At 45.1% G+C, this 18,184-nt stretch overlaps 2 protein-coding genes across 3 annotated transcripts; one reads left to right on the forward strand and one right to left on the reverse strand.

Annotated features, from left to right (window-relative positions):
• Positions 1 to 493: 493 nt before the first annotated feature.
• On the forward strand, positions 494 to 12,260 carry inpp5f (inositol polyphosphate-5-phosphatase F). 2 transcript variants are annotated; one of them, XM_072391369.1, is made up of 20 exons: positions 494 to 945; positions 2,543 to 2,623; positions 2,951 to 3,087; positions 3,707 to 3,832; positions 3,990 to 4,175; positions 4,257 to 4,313; positions 4,569 to 4,767; positions 4,950 to 5,129; positions 5,351 to 5,418; positions 5,827 to 5,951; positions 6,045 to 6,122; positions 6,281 to 6,401; positions 6,735 to 6,863; positions 7,212 to 7,329; positions 7,417 to 7,615; positions 7,702 to 7,773; positions 7,867 to 7,940; positions 8,110 to 8,238; positions 8,338 to 8,425; positions 8,513 to 12,260. In XM_072391369.1, the coding sequence occupies exons 1-20, from the start codon at positions 849 to 851 to the stop codon at positions 9,657 to 9,659; spliced, it is 3,411 nt and encodes a 1,136-aa protein (XP_072247470.1). In that variant the 5' UTR covers positions 494 to 848; the 3' UTR covers positions 9,660 to 12,260. The 2 variants fall into 2 exon arrangements, with proteins under 2 accessions (XP_072247470.1, XP_072247471.1); XM_072391370.1 differs by having other exon boundaries at positions 4,008 to 4,175.
• Positions 12,261 to 12,604: 344 nt separating this feature from the next.
• On the reverse strand, positions 12,605 to 18,083 carry mcmbp (minichromosome maintenance complex binding protein). The gene is made up of 16 exons (XM_072391372.1): positions 17,889 to 18,083; positions 17,080 to 17,171; positions 16,816 to 16,956; positions 16,640 to 16,681; positions 16,469 to 16,559; positions 16,258 to 16,386; positions 16,003 to 16,148; positions 15,771 to 15,868; positions 15,528 to 15,700; positions 14,620 to 14,743; positions 14,411 to 14,528; positions 14,173 to 14,338; positions 13,916 to 14,049; positions 13,113 to 13,280; positions 12,881 to 12,969; positions 12,605 to 12,805 (listed from the first exon to the last, which is right to left on the reverse strand). Exons 1-16 carry the CDS (start codon positions 17,944 to 17,946, stop codon positions 12,679 to 12,681), a joined length of 1,896 nt encoding a protein of 631 aa, XP_072247473.1. The 5' UTR covers positions 17,947 to 18,083; the 3' UTR covers positions 12,605 to 12,678.
• Between the last annotated feature and the right edge of the window lie 101 nt (positions 18,084 to 18,184).

Genomic DNA, 18,184 nt, shown 5'->3' on the forward strand with positions numbered 1-18,184 from the left:
GCTTAGTTTTCATTAGTAATACTCACAGTGACCTCTGAGGTCAGCTGCTCCCTGCCTTGTCCCTTAGGGCCCCTGAGTCATGACTGAGAACACTTTTGGCCCCTTATTTCTGGTTAGGTGGAGACAAACAAGCTTGTTTTAAAATATGATTTACAGATAACCTTAACCTTTAAATATCAGCATAGAGACTGTTCTGTTTAATGTTAACTTTAGACATAAATCGCCCCTTGCTAACTGTGAGATTTTTCTTTCCATAAGAAATGAATAGCACATTGTTATTATGACTAAAGAAAATAAATACTTGGTAAAAGTCAGGAAGGAAGATTAAACTGACATATTTTAGTTGACTATCAATAACTCAAGAGATATTCGTCAGTTACAGTCTATTTAAACAAAAACTATAATACTTTTGTAGTTAATTGACAGACATGGTTCATTTGCACAGTACCTGAGCACCGGTGATGATGACAGCGTGTCACGTGTTATTGTTTAGAGCAGGAAACGTCGGTGACGTCCCGAACTGCACACGGCGGCTCCCGCCTGGGACTCTTTCTCACTCACTGATGTGTATTTGCCTTGACTTTGTCCAGTATGGCTGTGGGAACGGATGCTCCTTCAATATAAAGGGACGTTAAGTATCAATATGCGTAGAAGTGGAACAAATACATCTGACACGCACCCAGCTGCCGCTAGCTTGCGAGGGAGCTAGCCTCCGTAGCTCACCAGCCCGTGGGAAGCGAGCTAATCTTGGCTAGGCTAGCCGCTGTTAACCTCCGAGACGGTGGAACCCTTGTACCTGGCCGCGGAGCCGGAGAGGTACTTGTTTTTGCGTAACGTAAAAGGACAAAATGGAGCTGTTTCAAGCAAAAGACGAGTATATTCTTCAGAGCGGGGACCGTGCTCTGTGGTGCAGCCGAAAAGACGGGACCATGACTGTCAGACCTGGTACGTATCAGATGCCAGCTTTCTTTTTGCCACTTACACAAACCCGACATTTTGACGTTAATGTGACACATTCAAAATATAGGCGCTTTCTGTTTGTTTGCCAGTCTGGAGTCGTCGCAGTTGGTTTGGTGGTGGGTTTTGTCTCACATTCCTCATTAGTTCAGTCTGATGTCTCCTATCTGTCACTTGTCCACCTCCGTTAAAACCGTCATCAGTTAATCTAATCAGAAACTATCAATCAATGCTCAACAAAACAAACTGTTCGACAAAGAGGGAATGGGAGGTTTTAGATGCGCCACTCCTAAGCCATGAAATCATCGTCCAAGCTTTCATTCCAAGAGTGCCAACACCCCATACAGACTTCAAAGTTCTCACTTTGCTTCTCTTGTTACAAACTGAGGGTTAGAGTGGACTGCTCAGCTCTTTGAATTAGATTACTGTTAGTGCACAATGGGAATAATAATAATAATGATGGTGATAATAAAAGCAACACAATCCCAGCTTTCCAAACCAGCAGCTCCAGTGTAACCTGAAAAGTATGTAAAGCAGCGGCTCCTGACAGTTACACGTTGGTCATGTTGCAGAATGCCACTTCAGCTCACAGCTGTTACAAACTCATATTAAATGAGTACAATGTGCTGCGGAAACGATATAGTCCCAGTGTCTGTGGAAGAACTGCTGAACTATGAGAGACGTTTCATTAAAGTCACCAGAAAGTGGTACATGCCATCTTCTGTGTCAGTTGGAGATGTGTGTCTGCGCGGCCATCCAGAACAGGTTCTCAGTTGCACCGCTCTTTCATTATTTAATTGGAAAAAGGGTTTCCACTCCTCACTGCGTTTCCACTTCGCTCTGTGGCCGACCAGGAAGTATTTCCACGATATTACACACTCTGTCGTGTTATTCATGTTTTCTCTTTCTGCAAGACTTTCCCTTCTTGGGGGGGCCCCTCACAGCCAGTTCGTCTGCACATGCGATTCACCGGCATGTGAAACAGGAAGAGTCATTGTCTGAGGCCGGTTACGGGCGATGTTCTCCACCCTTGGCCTCACCCGTCACATTTTTCTGATTTCCTGCACAGTAAAGTTTTAATCCATAGCCGTGGCTGAGTATTCTCAACCACCGAACCTAACCACCTAACTCATAAAGACATGAAAAATAAATGGAGACTCTTTCTTCTGGTTTTTCTCATAGTTTCATATCCGTTTATTACATCTAATATGCTTGAAGAATTACACTCCTACAAGATTGGCACAAATTTAGTAGGATCTGTGGGTTTTTACTTCCTTTCCCCCAGCTGCAATTTCATGCCCGATTCTTCTCATCACTGAGGCATACAGCCTGTTTTACTGCATATTAAAAAAAAAAGACTTTCAGTGTGTAAAGTAAATCGCCCAACCATGACTGCTTTCAGGTACTTTCTGTTTGGTTCAATACTGGGTTGATTCAGTGTGGCTATTAAGCCGCTGCTGACAGAAAAGGTGCACATGCTCAAATATAGCGTCCGACCTGAGCGAGGCTTTGTGGCCGCTCATCAGCCTTAAAGCATATATCGCACAACACCTTTCTGATGTTCACTTCAATGTATTTGTTTCAGCAACCGACCTGTTGTTGGCTTGGAACCCGGTGTGTTTGGGCTTGGTGGAAGGCGTCATCGGAAAGATACAGCTTCACACAGGTAGGGAGTGCAAATGTACTTTGAAATGTGTGTGTGTGTACAAAGAGGAGTGAGCTGATGATTAATTTGATACGTCAGACTTTATCAGCGGTGTGCCAGTGTGGGCCTCGGGGTTGTCTGCTGAAATACAAGAAGGATGACACAGTTTTAGCAAATCAAATAAATCAGCATGATTATAAATATTTATTTACCGGATGTCTCATACAGCCTTATTAATAAAATCTGCAGTTAACGACTTGTGCGCAGCTGCTTCCTTCACACCTTTCAGAATGTGAGGAATTCTGCACCAGTGACGCATCTCCCTCGTCTTCTTTCTCCTCTTGGCAGACCTTCCACTTGGCCTCGTATTAATCCGCCAGAAAGCACTAGTGGGACATCTTCCAGGCAGCCACAAAGTGTACAAGATCACCAAGATAGCTGTCATTCCCCTGTCTGACGAAGAGCCTCAAGAGCTTGAACTGGAGGTATGCATGCTTTGAGACAAATCCACAAACTTCTGTTGAGATTATTGCTTTCGGTCCCCACCTTTGACAAATCATCATAATAGCACATGTGAGAATCCTACCCTGTATGAATCGGCACGTGATTCATCTGTGCTGAAGAATATAGATGAAAGTAATGAAAAATGAGTTGTAGATGTTTCTTTTGTTTGTCTATTTTTTTTTTTTTAAAATTTTGTGAAAAATTAAAATGACAACAGCAAATGACAAAGGAAGCAGAATATTGCTAAGATTTCAGTTTTTCAGGGGAGCTTCATGGATGGTGAGACTGAATATTTCCAAGTGAGTAATTAAGAATGATTGTTAGAGGATAGGCTCTTAGACCTCCTCCCTGTTCTCCAGTAACAGTTGTTCCCCCTTCGTGGCTAGAGATCCCACAGCTCAATGTAGATGTTTGAGTAGACTAAAATTAGAACATGTCAGGATACCGTAGAGAGTCATTTATTTTTCTTGTTTTGTTTAATCTAGTTGTTTGGAACGAGCGGTGCTCACCTGAATTGCTCTTCTTATCGAACTGAACATTTACGTTGTAAATGTCACAGCGGTATTGACATTTGTGAACTTTCATCTATTTCTTTTTCAGCTTTGCAAAAAGCATCATTATGGGATCGACAAACCAGAAAAACTGGCCCAGTCTCCAGATGAGTCAAAGCTGATGAAAACTTTGAGTCAGATCAAATCTAACGTGGCCGTGCCCATCAAGAAAAAGGTATAGTGCCGCTGTGTGCTCTCTTTCGCTCTCAGGCCGATGCACTGCTTTGCTCATCTTTCGCACCTTTGAAGGCTTTGGGTCTCATAAGATTCAGCCTTTTTTTCCGTGCCTCTGAAACTTAATGGTTTTTCTTCTTTCCACCTGCCAAATCCAGTATTCCCCTGCTTTCCAGGCCAAGGAAAACAAAGAAAAAGAGCGTCTGGAGAGGCGGTTGGTGGATGAGCTCTACAAGATATTCATGGACTCTGACTCTTTCTACTACAGCATGACCTACGACCTGACGAACAGTGTGCAGCGTCAGGGAGGTTCAGACAAGTCCGACTTACCCCTATGGAAGCAGGTTGGGAGATAAGTAACACTTTGTGGTTGGAGTTGTTTGCAGAACCTTCATTTTGACTGATTGTGTTTCTGCTTTAAATAGGTGGACGATCGTTTCTTCTGGAACAAGCACATGATCCAAGATCTTATTGACCTTCAGGTAATGAATTTCTCCACAGTAACAGAGGCACACAGCCATTGTTTTTCCTAACAGTTGACAGCTTAAAGAGTGTAGCTGGTGTCGCTGTTCAAGTGTGGCAGTTGTACGAGTTGATGATTGCAGGACTTTATCAGAAAAGTATGAAAATGTGCTTGAAATAAGGTGTTAACTGAAACTCTGTTGATGCAAAGTACTTCCTTATCGGCTAAGCAAATTATATTTTAATCTTCTTTTTTTTTTCACTGTTGTTTCCAGGTCCCAGAGGTAGACTTCTGGGTGATACCAATCATTCAGGGCTTTGTACAGGTGGAGGAACTGGTGGTGAACTACAACGACACATCTGATGATGAGCGGAGCAGCCCAGAGACTCCACCAAAGGAGATAACCTGTGTCGACGACATCCACCCTCGCTTCACCGTGGCCCTGATCTCCAGACGTAGCCGTCACCGTGCAGGTAGGACAACACGTAACCGTTGGTATGATTTCCTATAAATGGGCTGAGTTGTATAATTAGATTGGATTTGTAGCTTTTTCACAAATGGCTTTAAAGAACTTAGTAGTTTAATGAGTCCATAAGTGAAGCTTGATCTGTGATATGAATAATCAGATGAATGCTGGATGCATTGTTCTTCAAAGGGATGCGGTACAAACGCAGAGGGGTGGATACAGATGGCCATGTGGCCAACTATGTGGAGACAGAACAGCTGATCCACGTGCACAGCCACACTCTGTCCTTTGTGCAGACTCGTGGCTCGGTGCCGGTCTTCTGGAGCCAGGCGGGGTATCGCTACAACCCTCGGCCACGCTTAGAGAAAGGTCAGTTGAAATCTGTTATTTAGCTTAAAGAAGCACAGAGAGCCTTTCTTCGGTGTATTTTATCTATGCCCTAATATCGGATGAAATAAAGTTATCTTGTTAGTCAGTAGTATAACACTTTTGTCTGCATAGTTCTGACGATGGCAACCCTCTCTGCAGATTTCTTGATGTCTTTTGTCAGATCATGCCCCTTGAAAACTTGTGTTCTTCTGAAATTGCAGGAGAGAAGGAGACCATGCCTTACTTTGCTGCTCATTTTGAACAACAACTGGAACTTTACAAGAAGCAGGTGGGTTTACTCTGCCAGAAAGTAATTTGCGTAAATGTGCTTGGATTAAATATTAATCTTATGATGGGGTTTTATTTAGAATTTACCACTTTTATAGATAAATCTTGCACCTGGAACTGCATGTAGTTTCAGTTGTCTTATTGAGGTGTTAGTGTGGGAACTGTAAATCTGAAATTAAACCCGACAGTATGCAGTTCTCTAGTCAGCTTTTAGTAGTTCTCTAATTGTTGGTGTTTGCTTTTAATGTGTTCAGTTGGCTCAGGTATTGAACTAAAACTTTGTTTATGTGAGAAAACGACAATTTAGATGATCCTCCGTGATTTGATATTTGACAAATCGGGGCTTTGTCTGCGGAATGGGCTGCAAGGGTCTGAGTGCTACACAAACTGATTTCGCCGTATCCCTCAGGTCATCATTAACTTGGTGGATCAAGGTGGGCGGGAGAAGATCATCGGCGACGCGTATCTGAAGCAGGTCCTGCTTTACAACAACCAAAACCTGACATATGTTTCATTTGACTTCCACGAGCATTGGTAAGAGAAACGCTGTCATCAGCAGACACATCTGTCGCCTTTTTGACCACAGAGAGTTTACTTCCTCTTTATGCTTTATGTCCTTTTTCGCAGTCGTGGTATGAAGTTTGAGAACGTGCAAATACTGACAGATGCCATTTCTGATATCATCACTGACATGAAGTGGGCCTGGTAAGTGTCCTGCCTGTGACAGCAGCAGCAGAACAAGTGAGGTTCACCTATAAACACCCACTGGCTCTTAGTGTGTGTTAATATTTCTCCTTATTGTTGGGCTTAGGATCTCATTTTCACCAATGTATTAGTTTGTGACTCTGATTTCCCTCCGTCAGGGTGGACCAAGCAGGAGTCATCTGCAAGCAGGAGGGAATCTTTAGAGTAAACTGTATGGACTGTCTCGACAGGACCAATGTGGTCCAAGCTGCTGTTGCTCGGGTAGTGATGGAACAGCAGGTGAGATTTAGCCTTTAAGGATCTATTTTTAACATTTTGAATGCTTTTTATTATTTCTTGCAGCAGTGACCTTTTAGACAGAGTCACATTGTTCCTTCTCCAACACACAGCACTGGATGAATTGAACTGCTCATGCTTTAGTGGCCACAAAGTTCAGCCTCATTCTTTTAGGAGCTCGAGGATTTACAATATTAAGAAGATCAGTTCGCAGTTAATTAATTTGATCATGATATCCGTGATTCTGTTTATGATATAACTACTGCGTGACGCGAGGGTTCAAAGGTCTTTCGAAAGGTGAAATGCGATTCAGCAGCTCCACTCTTCTTCCTGCAGCTGAAGAAACTGGGTGTGATGCCTCCGGAGCAGCCTCTGCCTCACAAGTGCTACAGAATATATCAGGTCATGTGGGCCAACAATGGCGACACCATCAGCAGACAGTATGCAGGCACCGCAGCGCTCAAGGTAACGTCGCCGTCTTTCACAACTGAATCAGAATTCGCTTTACATAGCTAAAGCTTTTGGGAGATAAGATTTCTCCAACAAGAAGATAAAATCAGCAGCTAACCTCAGCTTTACAGAGCTTTTTATAGCAAGTATCATATACTCAGTTCTTGGCTGTCTGGTCCATGGCTTTACTGTAAGGGATACCTGTTCGGCTTGAAACAACAGACATTCTTTTAGAGATTGCATAGAACACACTTGGGCACATTTGATATATAAATGGGAAAATGTTTAGCAGACCAGAGTTAAACAGGAGCAAATATCAGACCTACATTATGTTGCTCACACACACACTTTGTTTTGTTTTAGGGAGACTTCACCAGAACAGGCGAGAGAAAACTGGCTGGTGTGATGAAGGATGGGGTTAACTCGGCCAACCGCTACTATCTGAACCGTTTTAGAGACGCCTACAGACAAGCAGTTATTGGTAAGGAAAGGCAGACTTTACAGCTTGCACCTTTACTGAAAATCGGTCTTTGAGTGACATTCCTGAATAACCTGCATTTCCCCGCAGATCTTATGATGGGGCTGCCAGTGACGGAGGACCTCTACTCCATATTCAGTAAGGAGAAGGAGCATGAGGAAAAAGAGCAGGAGAGTCAAAGAGGAGCCCAGGAGCAGGTCAGCCTCCTGTTGCAGACCTACATGCAGCTTTTGCTTCCAGATGATGAGAAGTTTCATGGAGGCTGGGCCCTCATCAATTGTGACATGAGGTCAGTGGCCTACATGTTAATATAATCAGCGATATAAATGAAAAGGTGTTCTTGTCTTAATAGCATTCTTTTGTTTTTCCCACCAGTCTCATTGATGCAACCAACAAAGATGTGGATGTGCTGCTGCTCCTCTCAGACAAAGCTTACTACATTGCTTAGTAAGTCAGACGTTCATTTTGCAGAACTGTGTCCCTATTTCGTATTTGATAGTTCTTTTGGACTTTCTTACATTTGCATTTATTTTGTTTCAGCTATGATGAGGAGGCAGATAAGGTCAACCAATACCAACGCCTCAACTTAGAGGATTTGGAAAAGATTGAAATTGGTAAGAAGTTGTTTTCAAAGGAGAAGTTCTCCTACACTCACTGAGTCATCTGACACTTCCCAAAAGTGTGCTTCCAGTTCCTGAGTAACCTTTAAGCAACGTCCACACTGGTCATGATTCATGCAACATTTCTACATGTGAATGTTGAAAGTTGTGCACTCTTCAACAGGTCCAGAGCCTACTCTGTTTGGAAAGCCAAAGTTCTGCTGTATGCGTTTGCACTACAGGCACGAAGAAACGAGCGGGTACTTCCACACACTGAGAGCAGCAACACGAAATCCAGAGGACGATGGGAAAGGTAGGCTGCAATTCTTTCAGTCCTTTTGTTTTCATTTTTCTTTTTAAGTTACAGACTCCACCGTTAGTTGCTGTGACTTGACATTGTGACATATTTCAGATACCTTGCAGTGCATAGCTGAGATGCTTCGCATAACTAAACAGGCCACAGGGCTGGACCTCCTTGTGGTTGAGAAGAGGCTAGAGAGGTGAGCATTCAGAGTAATGTTTAAAAATACATAGCACTGACTTGAGCTGCGGCTCACATATGTAAGCTTTCTGCATCTGTCTTCCAGGCGGCAGAGTAAACCTCACGAGGACACGATGGGGATCCAGAACAAACCCGCCGACCAGGTTCAAGGCAGCTCCGGCCTTGCACAAGGCAAAAGCTTCCTCCTCAACAAATTCTCCTCTCTCAATCAAAAAGTGAAACAGACCAAGACGAACGTGAACATTGGTCCCTTCAAGCCTCTCGGTAAGCTGGGCAACTTCTCCAAGCCGGACGTGACGGTAAATTTCCTCAAACCAACTATGCATGTTAACTTATGGAAGTCAGACAGCAGCCTGGAAACATCCGACAGTAAACCTGGCACAGGTGCCCTAAAAGTCATTGGTGTTGAGAATTATGGAAACTCCTCGGACTCTGACTCTTACAATTCTGACCCAGAGCATGGATGCACAGGGTCCTTGGAGAAAGTGGACTATGTACTGCCCAGCTGTGGCATTGTAGCATCCAACCCTCGACTTGGCAGTCGCTCCCAGTCCATCGGTAGCGTGGAACTGAATATCCCCTCTGTTGTCCGGGTGACTGACTGTGACGGACAGCAGGAAGACTCCTCTCAAATGAGTGATGAAAAATCACCGGGGGCCGCCTCGGTCGCTGAAGAAGCCATTCTGATTGACTTTGGCACTCCCATTGATGCCTACTGCCACCAGTTTGTCCAAGATGCACAGACCAAACCTGTGGAGGTGTTTGGAGAGAAGCCACCCACCGTCGTCGTACCCACTCAGAATAAGATCCCAGCAGACTCCGGCAAGCAGCCAAGCTCAGAGCAGCAGAATGAGCACGAGGAGCCGCAGCTCCCCAGGCCCTCCCAGCTCGACGTCCAAACCGCTACCTCCAATTCCAGCCTCCTGTCTGTCCAGAAGCCCAGCTCTGCCGTCTCTGGAGGCTCTCAGAGGAGTCTTTCCTCACAGATGGAGGGAAGCCTCGGGCCTTCACCTGCTGACAGCAACGGCAGCCGAGTGGTGTCCCCTTTTGCCAAGATCAAGAGTTCCATGGTCCAGGTGGCCAGTCTCACCCAGGCTGGCCTCACCCAGGGCATCAACTATGCTGTTGCAAAGGTACAGAAAAGCCCCGAGCCAGATGCAGTCAACGAGGCCCAAGAGAATGAGTTGAAGGCAATGTTTACACAGTGCCAGACCAGGATCATTCAGATCTAGTGCTTTCCTTGAAGCAGGATTATTGTTTTCATCGTAGGTCACCTAGCAACTTCCTATATGGTAGCAGCAACAAAAGCTCACACAGAGCGTCGCTATTTGGCCAAGAAATTAGGTTTCACTTTTAGTTAAACTCGCCCACTTTAACAAAGACTCTCAAATTGACAAATATCTTCCCTGAAGTCCAACATGATTATGTACCCCCCTTCTTTTGAAAGCAGACTGTTTTTGTTTTTTTTGCTTTTGCCATGCAACCTTGCACACTGATCAACGATATTGTCTCATGCTCTCTGTTTTTATGGTTTAATAATCAGGTGTGCCTCCCAGTGGAAACTGCAATAACGTTGACATCATGTCTTTTCTGATATATATGTCCGATGATCAGCGTGTACGTGTAGAAGTAGCATACGGACACCTTTTTAGTAGTCTGGGAATAAAGGAATTCCAGGTTTCAGTGGGAAATTGATAGGAATTTGCACGTTCCGTCTAAATCTTAAATCACTCCAGAAACAGTTACAGTTGAGGCAGATTGCTCCGTAGGTACAGTTCTTTTAAACTAAACTAATCATTGATTACTTAAGATACACACAAACTAAGAGTCAAGGAAATGAATATATATATATATATATTTTGAATAGACCTTAAAAGGACCGGGATGTGTGGAATATTTTTCTTTCTGTAAACGTGTCGCTGGCTTCGGTCTTAAGTTTAATCACTCAGTGCTTGCATGTGTGGTTAATGGTAACAACTGGTTAGCATTAGCTGCATGTTGAAAGACCAACTCCTTTGCTTTATCCCGTGAAGTACGTCATCCTGTAAATGCAGGTCACCTGTGATGTAGACCCTCAACTAACCTGCAGTTTGTTTTTAGAGTAGTCGTAGAAATCAACCAAATATCCCCTTTTGTGAATCCCAAAGGACGATTCTGTGTGGAAAATAACCCTTTTGTAGCTGTAACAAGATAGCCAGACGACATTCCGTACGTAGTTGTCACATGTCATATCAGTGTTGTCAGGTGTAACTTAGACAATGTACCGTTAGGAAATAATGACTACATAAGACCTTAGTAAGAGTATCCTAGGTGTCAATATGTACAGTGAGTATTGTTCATCCGTTTCTGATGGGAGCTTTCCCTTAAGCTTTTTTGCATTCATGGTTGGGTGGAAGCTTGATATGTTTTAAGAGGTATAAGCATTATATTTTGAGAAAGATGCCCTGTACTGTCATTTCAACCAGCAAACTAGAGGTTGAAGTGGTTTTTGATAGGTAAATGTATTGAAATATCTATTCTGCTGTTGTACTATTTAATATTCGAGGGTTTGTTTGCATTGAATCCTTGGTCAGCATTGTACATCGACACCGCATGTTCGACCAAGACTGGAGTGTAGCATATAGTTAGGTATATATGCGGTTACACCCATCCATTGGATTAGAAACACTGACGCTTTATGCACTCCCCAAACTTAAAGCATATTTGCCTTAACAAGGAATTTAAGTGGGATTATGTATATCAGGTATTTATGGCAAAATCTACCTTTTTTTTTTTTTTAAGTCCATTTTTACATGTTACATTTGGTGTACTGTGTAAAATATGTTCAGGGTTACTGTCATCAAGCGTCGTCTTGGGATATTTCAATCAGACGCCAGCACACGAGTGAGATGGGAGTGTGGGGGGGCAGTGTGCTAGTTTTGTGTACTATGCAGTACGTGCGACATTCTGTTGGAGCATCCCTGCTGCTGCTGGTGTTCAGGAATGCTCACCATACAGCAAAGATGTAAACGTTATGTTGCACTTGTGTTGTTTCGTTAACCTCCAGAAGAGGTTTTGCCTCAGTCGTCCATTGAACTTAAAGTTGCTGTTTATGAAAATCTTCCATAGGATGTAGTTATAGACTGCCAGAGCCTGGCCGCCTCATTCCACTTTGCGTAGTAGCGTTTTATGACGGATGATTCGGTTTGCTTTGTGCTGAAATATCCCAAGACGGAAGTGTCACGTTTCATACTTTGTGTTGTCTGCACTCGGCTTGCTCACCAGCAGGTAAAATGTGGAAGATTTGTATATTCGGTTGCTTTGTGGGTGCTGCTGACAGTATGTGGTGCTGCCAAAGCTTTAAGATAGACGCTGGGGGGGGGGGGTTAAAGGTGTTTTTAAACTTCATTCAGGTTTGCGAGCACTGGAGCAGTTCTCGAGCAGAGAATACACCGAATCTGTACAAAACCGGCTGCATTAAGCTAAAAAAGGAAAAGTAATTCTCAACATTCCTGATGAATCCACAATTAATGTCAGCTTTTTAACGCAAAAGCTGGCAGTTTTATTGGAGCATTTATTTGCTGGGTGAGATGTCCCTTTCCCTTCGTTTTCACACCAAGTGCATTTGCATCCACCTCCTCGTTCGTTGTGGTTACACTCCGCTTTCATCAGGACACCATATCCATGACCAGAGATCTTCAAGCATTTGATTTGCACTGCTGAAGCACATTCTCCGAGTACTGGCGTTCATCTGAATGTCTGCAGTCAATTTCTTTCCTCTTTACCAACTGACTGTTGTAATTGTTTTCCACAGTGTACTGAGATTGTATTGTATATTAAAGTATCCTATTTATTATCTTCTTTGGGTGTGTTACTTAATGACAACGTGCATTTGAGCGCTGCATAAGGTTTATTGTCAAACGCATCTACAGGTAGGCTCACTGCCCACTGATACAGTTTCTGTTTGGAACTAACAAACAGAAGAAATCGCACTGTGCAGTGTTAACATCTCTGAAGTTTGAAGAAAAAGAAAATGTAAACTTTTTGGTCTGCAGAAATACCATCAAACTGCAGTCTGGGAATTTAAAGTAAAATGATAAGTGATTGAGATGTTATTGGACACAGTCAGTTACTAACTTTAGCCCAGAACAAGAATATATAACAAATCTTTTAAAAAAAAAAAGTTTTACATCTGAGCTCAATGGCACATGAAAAACTTTATTACAAAGTGTAAAGGTATCAAAAGAAAGTGAAGCCAACGTGCTTCTCGGATCACGGCTCGTTGCCGTTGACACTCTTGTGCTGCTCCATCCGGGTCCTCCGCAGCATCTCCAGGTGTTTGGTTTTAAGCCAGTTGTCTCTGGACAGAGACGTCTGCCCCAGGCTCAGAGACAGCAACCTGCAGGTAGAGTCGCAGTCAGCCAAAATCCAAGCTCTAAAAAAAGCTAAGGCTAAACCTAAACCTGAAACCCACCTCGCCACGACGAGCATCCTGTGGAGGTCCTCCGCAGATATGCTCTGGGGGTCGTCCTTCCTCATATCTACAAAGTCATCTTCGACCGACTGAGGACATGAAGAAAGGACAAGCAGTTCAAGCACAATTAGCTGCACACCATCTACGAGGCAGATGAAGAAAGATTGAACGGCGAGCGCCAAGTTTCGGGACGTCATTTATTTGTGTGCATCTCTCTCAGACAGTGTCCCACCTTTGTCACTTCATCCGAGATGCTGTAGTCGAGCAGCCGAGCCACACTCAGGAAGATCCTGTACTTGCTCAGCTGCGACGAGGCCTGCGGATGCATGTGGACGCTGCCGAGGTACTCCTCCACGTGAGATGGAGCGATTTGTGGTTGGAGGTGTACCTGACAGTCAGACTGCGGGCAGAAAGAGGAAGAGAGACACTGACACCATGCCACGGAGGAACTTTCCTCACTGAAAAAAGAAATTAAATATTAATATGCTGCTGTGTAAAAGTAGGCCCTGACAGCTGTGTGCGCGCCACGTTTGACAGTCTCGAAACTTCCCAGCGACATCGGACAGGAGCACAGCTTTGCTGGCCGACTCTCCGGCTGCTCACCAGCCAACAGCAGCTTGATGTAAACACAGCCATGTAAATGTGACTTCTAATCAACCCGTGGGAGTTGTTTACTGCCCGCTGCCCTTCACTGCAGGACTTAACAGATCTCCAAGCCTGACGCCTCTCCCAGGATTGTTCCTGTGGCACACAGCTGCCACCATGGCAACTCATTAGAGCAACATACAGGAATAGCACACAGCGCATTCCTCGGGCAGTTCGCAACAGAGCGAGACCCGGGCTAAAGCTGCTGGCTGACAGGGTCGCTGCAGCCGACCAATGGCAGCTGAGGTGACAGCGTGACGCCGGGTGGAAACAACCTCCAGCGTCTGACAGAAAGAAACCTAACCCTTCCCTGGCAGTGCTCGTGGAGAGGGGGGGGGGGAGTTTACACTCTGCTGTAGCGCGCCTTATCCCTTTTTTTTTTGTCCTCACCGGCAGCAGCGAGCGGCCCTCTGACGCGATGAGCACGTTAATATTGCAGGGGAATTCCATCTGATGGTAGTTGAAGTCATAATCAACCTTCTGCCATGAGATCAGGTTCCCCAGGGCCGTAACGTTACGCACACCTACAGCACAAATCAAGCAGAGGCAAACATCCAACCCGGTTAGTGCCAACAATGTCAGCAAACTGCAGGGAGGTATGAGCTGTCCCCTCACTGTCGCCACCCTGTGGTCTCTACAGGCCTCACCCGTGGTGTCCAGCTGTCCCTGCTCCAGCTGCGTCTCATCCAGGAACAGAGAGGTGTTTCTGGCCAGCTGCAGGGCGCCGCTAACGAGCCGGTTTGCCACATAGTCCTTCTTAGGCACCAGCCGCATCTGGTTCATGTTCTGCAGGCTCATGCCCAGGTAGTGCGACTGCAACAAAGAGAAAACGTTCAAGCAAAAACTGGGCCAAACAAAGGGAACAAGCGTCGATGGACCACTCACAGAAGGCACAAGCTGCTGGATGATGTGATAGAGGCGCTCGGTGTACGAGGCGACGACAGGACAGCCGCTCAGGTTCAGGGTAAACTTGCCCAGCGGGAGAACATCCCGCCTGGTGTACCTACGACAGAATCATTCACACTGAAATAAACATTTTTTTTTTTAGAAAGACGGGCTTCTTGCTTAAACGTTACAAACTGATTTGAACATACACATTAGAAATGAGATGCAGAATGAGGTACTCAGCAGCCAGAGCGTCACCCAGAAGGACATGAGTGAAGTATGAGAGCAGCTCCGCCCTGACTGCGGCCATCTCACTTAGAGTCGAAGATAAAACTAAGGAGAGAGGACAAAGAGGTCAAACAAGCTGCTTTGGCAACTGCAGGAATGTTGGCTCTTTAAAAGCTTTACATGGAAAATACAAATAAAATGTTTTCTCTTTTGAGTATTTTTGCTTTTTCCCCTCTCAACACAAGCGGAACCATCAGTGGCCTCGTGGTACATCGGTCCAGAGGATGCCAGATGCTGCGGACCAATACAGATGTTACTCATCCAGTTTGAATGGCAGCTTGACTGGATAAAAATTAAGCTGCATTAAGTTTTGAGGCTGCGCTGATGAACTACTGCTCAGGGAAAGTAGATGAAGTTAATTTCCGGCTGATTTACCACGCGAGTGAAAATAAACCCAACATGCCAGCAGGTTTGTGAGGTTGTGCAGTTAGAGTCTGTGTCGCTTTGTACTCGTGACACCGATACGGAATCAATGAGATCAGTCATGGCCTGTCTAGCTTAAAACTGATAGCTTTTGGAACAGGTCCCATACCTCATAGATAAAAGGGAATCTGGTCGGGGCAGCCCTGGATCTTAAAAATAAAAAGCCTTTGATACTGTAAAGCGCTGCATTTTCATTTCCAAATTCACCGTGAACAATTTCTCCCAAAAAGCACTGAAGTGGTTTGAATAATATCTGTCAAACAAAGAATAATGTGTCATCATTAATTACAATAATTAAAAAAAACGTTAGATTAGCAGAAGCTACAAATGCTAACAATCGATAAGTTTAACGGGGAAAAAAACCAAAGAGAAACTTGGGAGTATTCCTACTCTTCTGTGTCCTTACAGGCACTGTTGTTCTCCAAGGTTGCGTTGGGCATCAGGGGGTTGTTGTGTGGCAGCGGCTGGGTGCAGAGCATGTGGAGGCGAGGAACGAGGGAGGCCGGTGGGCTGTGCACCCTCTGCTCCTCTGTGGTTTCCATGCACTCTGAAGGGGCCAGCAGGGATGAGGAGGCGTCTCTGTACGGGAGAGCCAAAGATGAGCAACAGACCGGCAGCCAGAGGGAAAGCAACACCGAATCAACCTTACTTCTCATCAGCCAGAGCGCTCAGTGCGGGGCTGACTGAGAGGATCCCGTAGACCTCCAGGGTGTCGTTCAGTTTGAAACTGTCCCACTCCTCGTACACCTGCAAACAACACACAGCTTAACGCTACCTTCTTTACACTTGGACAGTCTGCTGATGATAGCTGTATCATGCACGACATTTTCAATTGGGAGCCTTGAAAATTGACAGGGAGGGAACAGCAAGGCTGAACACACCTTGACAAGGCAGGAGGGGCCCTTTTCTCCTGGCAGGGGGAAATTGAGGTCGAGGTGGGACGCGGACGTCGCCTGGCTGGAAGGAGCCTCCGTCTCCTGCCGCTTGCAGTCGCCGTTGCCGTGCTGTTCCGTTGAACTCTGAGGACCTGCAGCAAGACACGCCAAAAAAACAAAAAGTCAAGAAACAGCAGCCAGAAGGGCTCAACAAATAATCTCACTTCATCTGAAGGAGGCAAAACAAAGCGCAGCTCATACCAGCGTGTGGTTCCCTCTGCTTCTGCGGCTGAGTGTCCATATCGTCGTCCTCCTCGTAGCTTCTTTTCTGTCTGCTCGGCACGTACGAGGTGGAGGGGACGACTCTTGCTTGGCTCGTGCCGGCATACCTGTGCAGCAGAATTAAGGAACGCTACGCAGCAGCATTCAGAAGCACTCTTATGCTACTTTCTTAAATAAGTGAACAAGGATATCTCCTTCACCCACTGATTTTCTCCAGGGATTGGCACACAGTAGAAAGTCTGTCTCTCTGCAGTCACTGCGCTTCTGGAGTTAAAATCCACCTGGAGATAAAACACGCAGCCACGTTCAAGCCGTGTCGGGGCATGTACGGGCCACTGAATGCCTGAAGAGATAAACTCACCCCACATTCTGTCACGTCTTTGTACTTCCCACAACGCAGCGTCTGGGGATGTTCAGACAGTAAAATAAGATGTTGATATTCAACACGGGAACAAATGCAAAAGAGCGAGCAGCAGACACACTAGATGTTTGTGCATATGCAAATAGCTGCAAAGGGGGGGAGGAGGAAGCACACACCTTTGCCTGTGTGGAGGGATCGACAGTCTCATACACTCCCATGTAGAACTCTGGGTCGAACATGTCCTGGATTAAACAGCGAAACTTCACCAGGCTGTTGGGCTTCAGGTAGTGCAGAGGGACGTCGTTCAGAGACGGAACCTGCGTCCCAACAAAGGTGACAGTTACCTACGAGTAAGTGTGCTGAAATAGGTGTCGACAATGGCGTTTCCAGGCATCTTTTGCATCTCTGTGTAATTCGTACGGTAGAAGAAGCTGGGTTACCATCATCTGAGCGTCCTTCTCTTTCAGCTGATCTTTGAAAAATCCAACCGCTTTCGTCTCCCATCCAGAGTTTGGACCATTCTGGGAGGCAGCTACAACACCAAGAAGTCGTGGTGTTAACTTGTGGTTTAAACTGGCAGCAAAATGAATGTGCAGCCTTTAAACAAACAGGGAACCTTGCTGCATTAGAAATGCATGAAAATAGATTTGCACCAACCTAAAAGGTAGCATCAGCATACAGTATGCTCCAAGTACTTTGATCATGGCAAAATTTAAAAATGGATTATACCAAATTGTAAAAAAAAGAAGAAAAAAGGCATTACCTACTTACATGCGGTCACCTGAAAACTTTGATTAACAAATTAATCTTCTAAACCTATAAATAACATCCGTCTACTTCATAACAGCAAGTACCATTACCAAATACTTCAAAAAAGTAGTGCGGAGTTATTTCGTTTTTAGCTGGTAACTTCTTGTTCACGTTGTGTTTAATAATGAGTAAAGCTAGGGGAAAAAAACACCTCTGTCTCCGAAACAACCTATTGAGAGAAAGTATTTTCTAGGCGAGCTTGACCGATTTCAGTTACAAGTTCTGGCTTTTCTGTTTAAATGCGGGAAGTCAGCATCTTTGTGTACTTAAAACTGGTGTGGGTCCAGACTGCAGTGAAACACAGCTGACAGTTACTTCACCGAGCAACTTTATCAAGCGATAAAAGCGCAGCTACATGTGATGAGAGGCTGGCTGGCTAGCTAGCTAGTCTCACGCGTTAACGATAGCTGTCACAGAGCGGAGTTCGCGAGCGTCTTACCGAACATCCCTTCAACAACGCCTAGAGGGTCGTTGATCCAGTCGTGTGTGGAAGGCATCGTAAACCTGGGACAATATTCGGGAGAATGTAAAATAGAATCAAGTAAAACCGATGTCAATCCACTACTTTGTTGACTTTCCGCTCACACGAGATTGCAGAAATGAGGGCGGGAAATTTGCGTCACTGGTCGTGGAGAGCAGTTGGCTTGTTTTGTACACGGGGACAAACCGGAGCACGGAGCTAGCACTGTCACTGTCGCTGGTCAAAGTTGTAATTCAGCAGCAGACGGGTTATTT

This window comes from Leuresthes tenuis, unplaced genomic scaffold (genome assembly GCF_036924035.1).
Source record: "Leuresthes tenuis unplaced genomic scaffold, fLeuTen1.0.hap1 SCAF_8, whole genome shotgun sequence".
NCBI classification, from domain to species: Eukaryota; Metazoa; Chordata; class Actinopteri; order Atheriniformes; family Atherinopsidae; genus Leuresthes; species Leuresthes tenuis.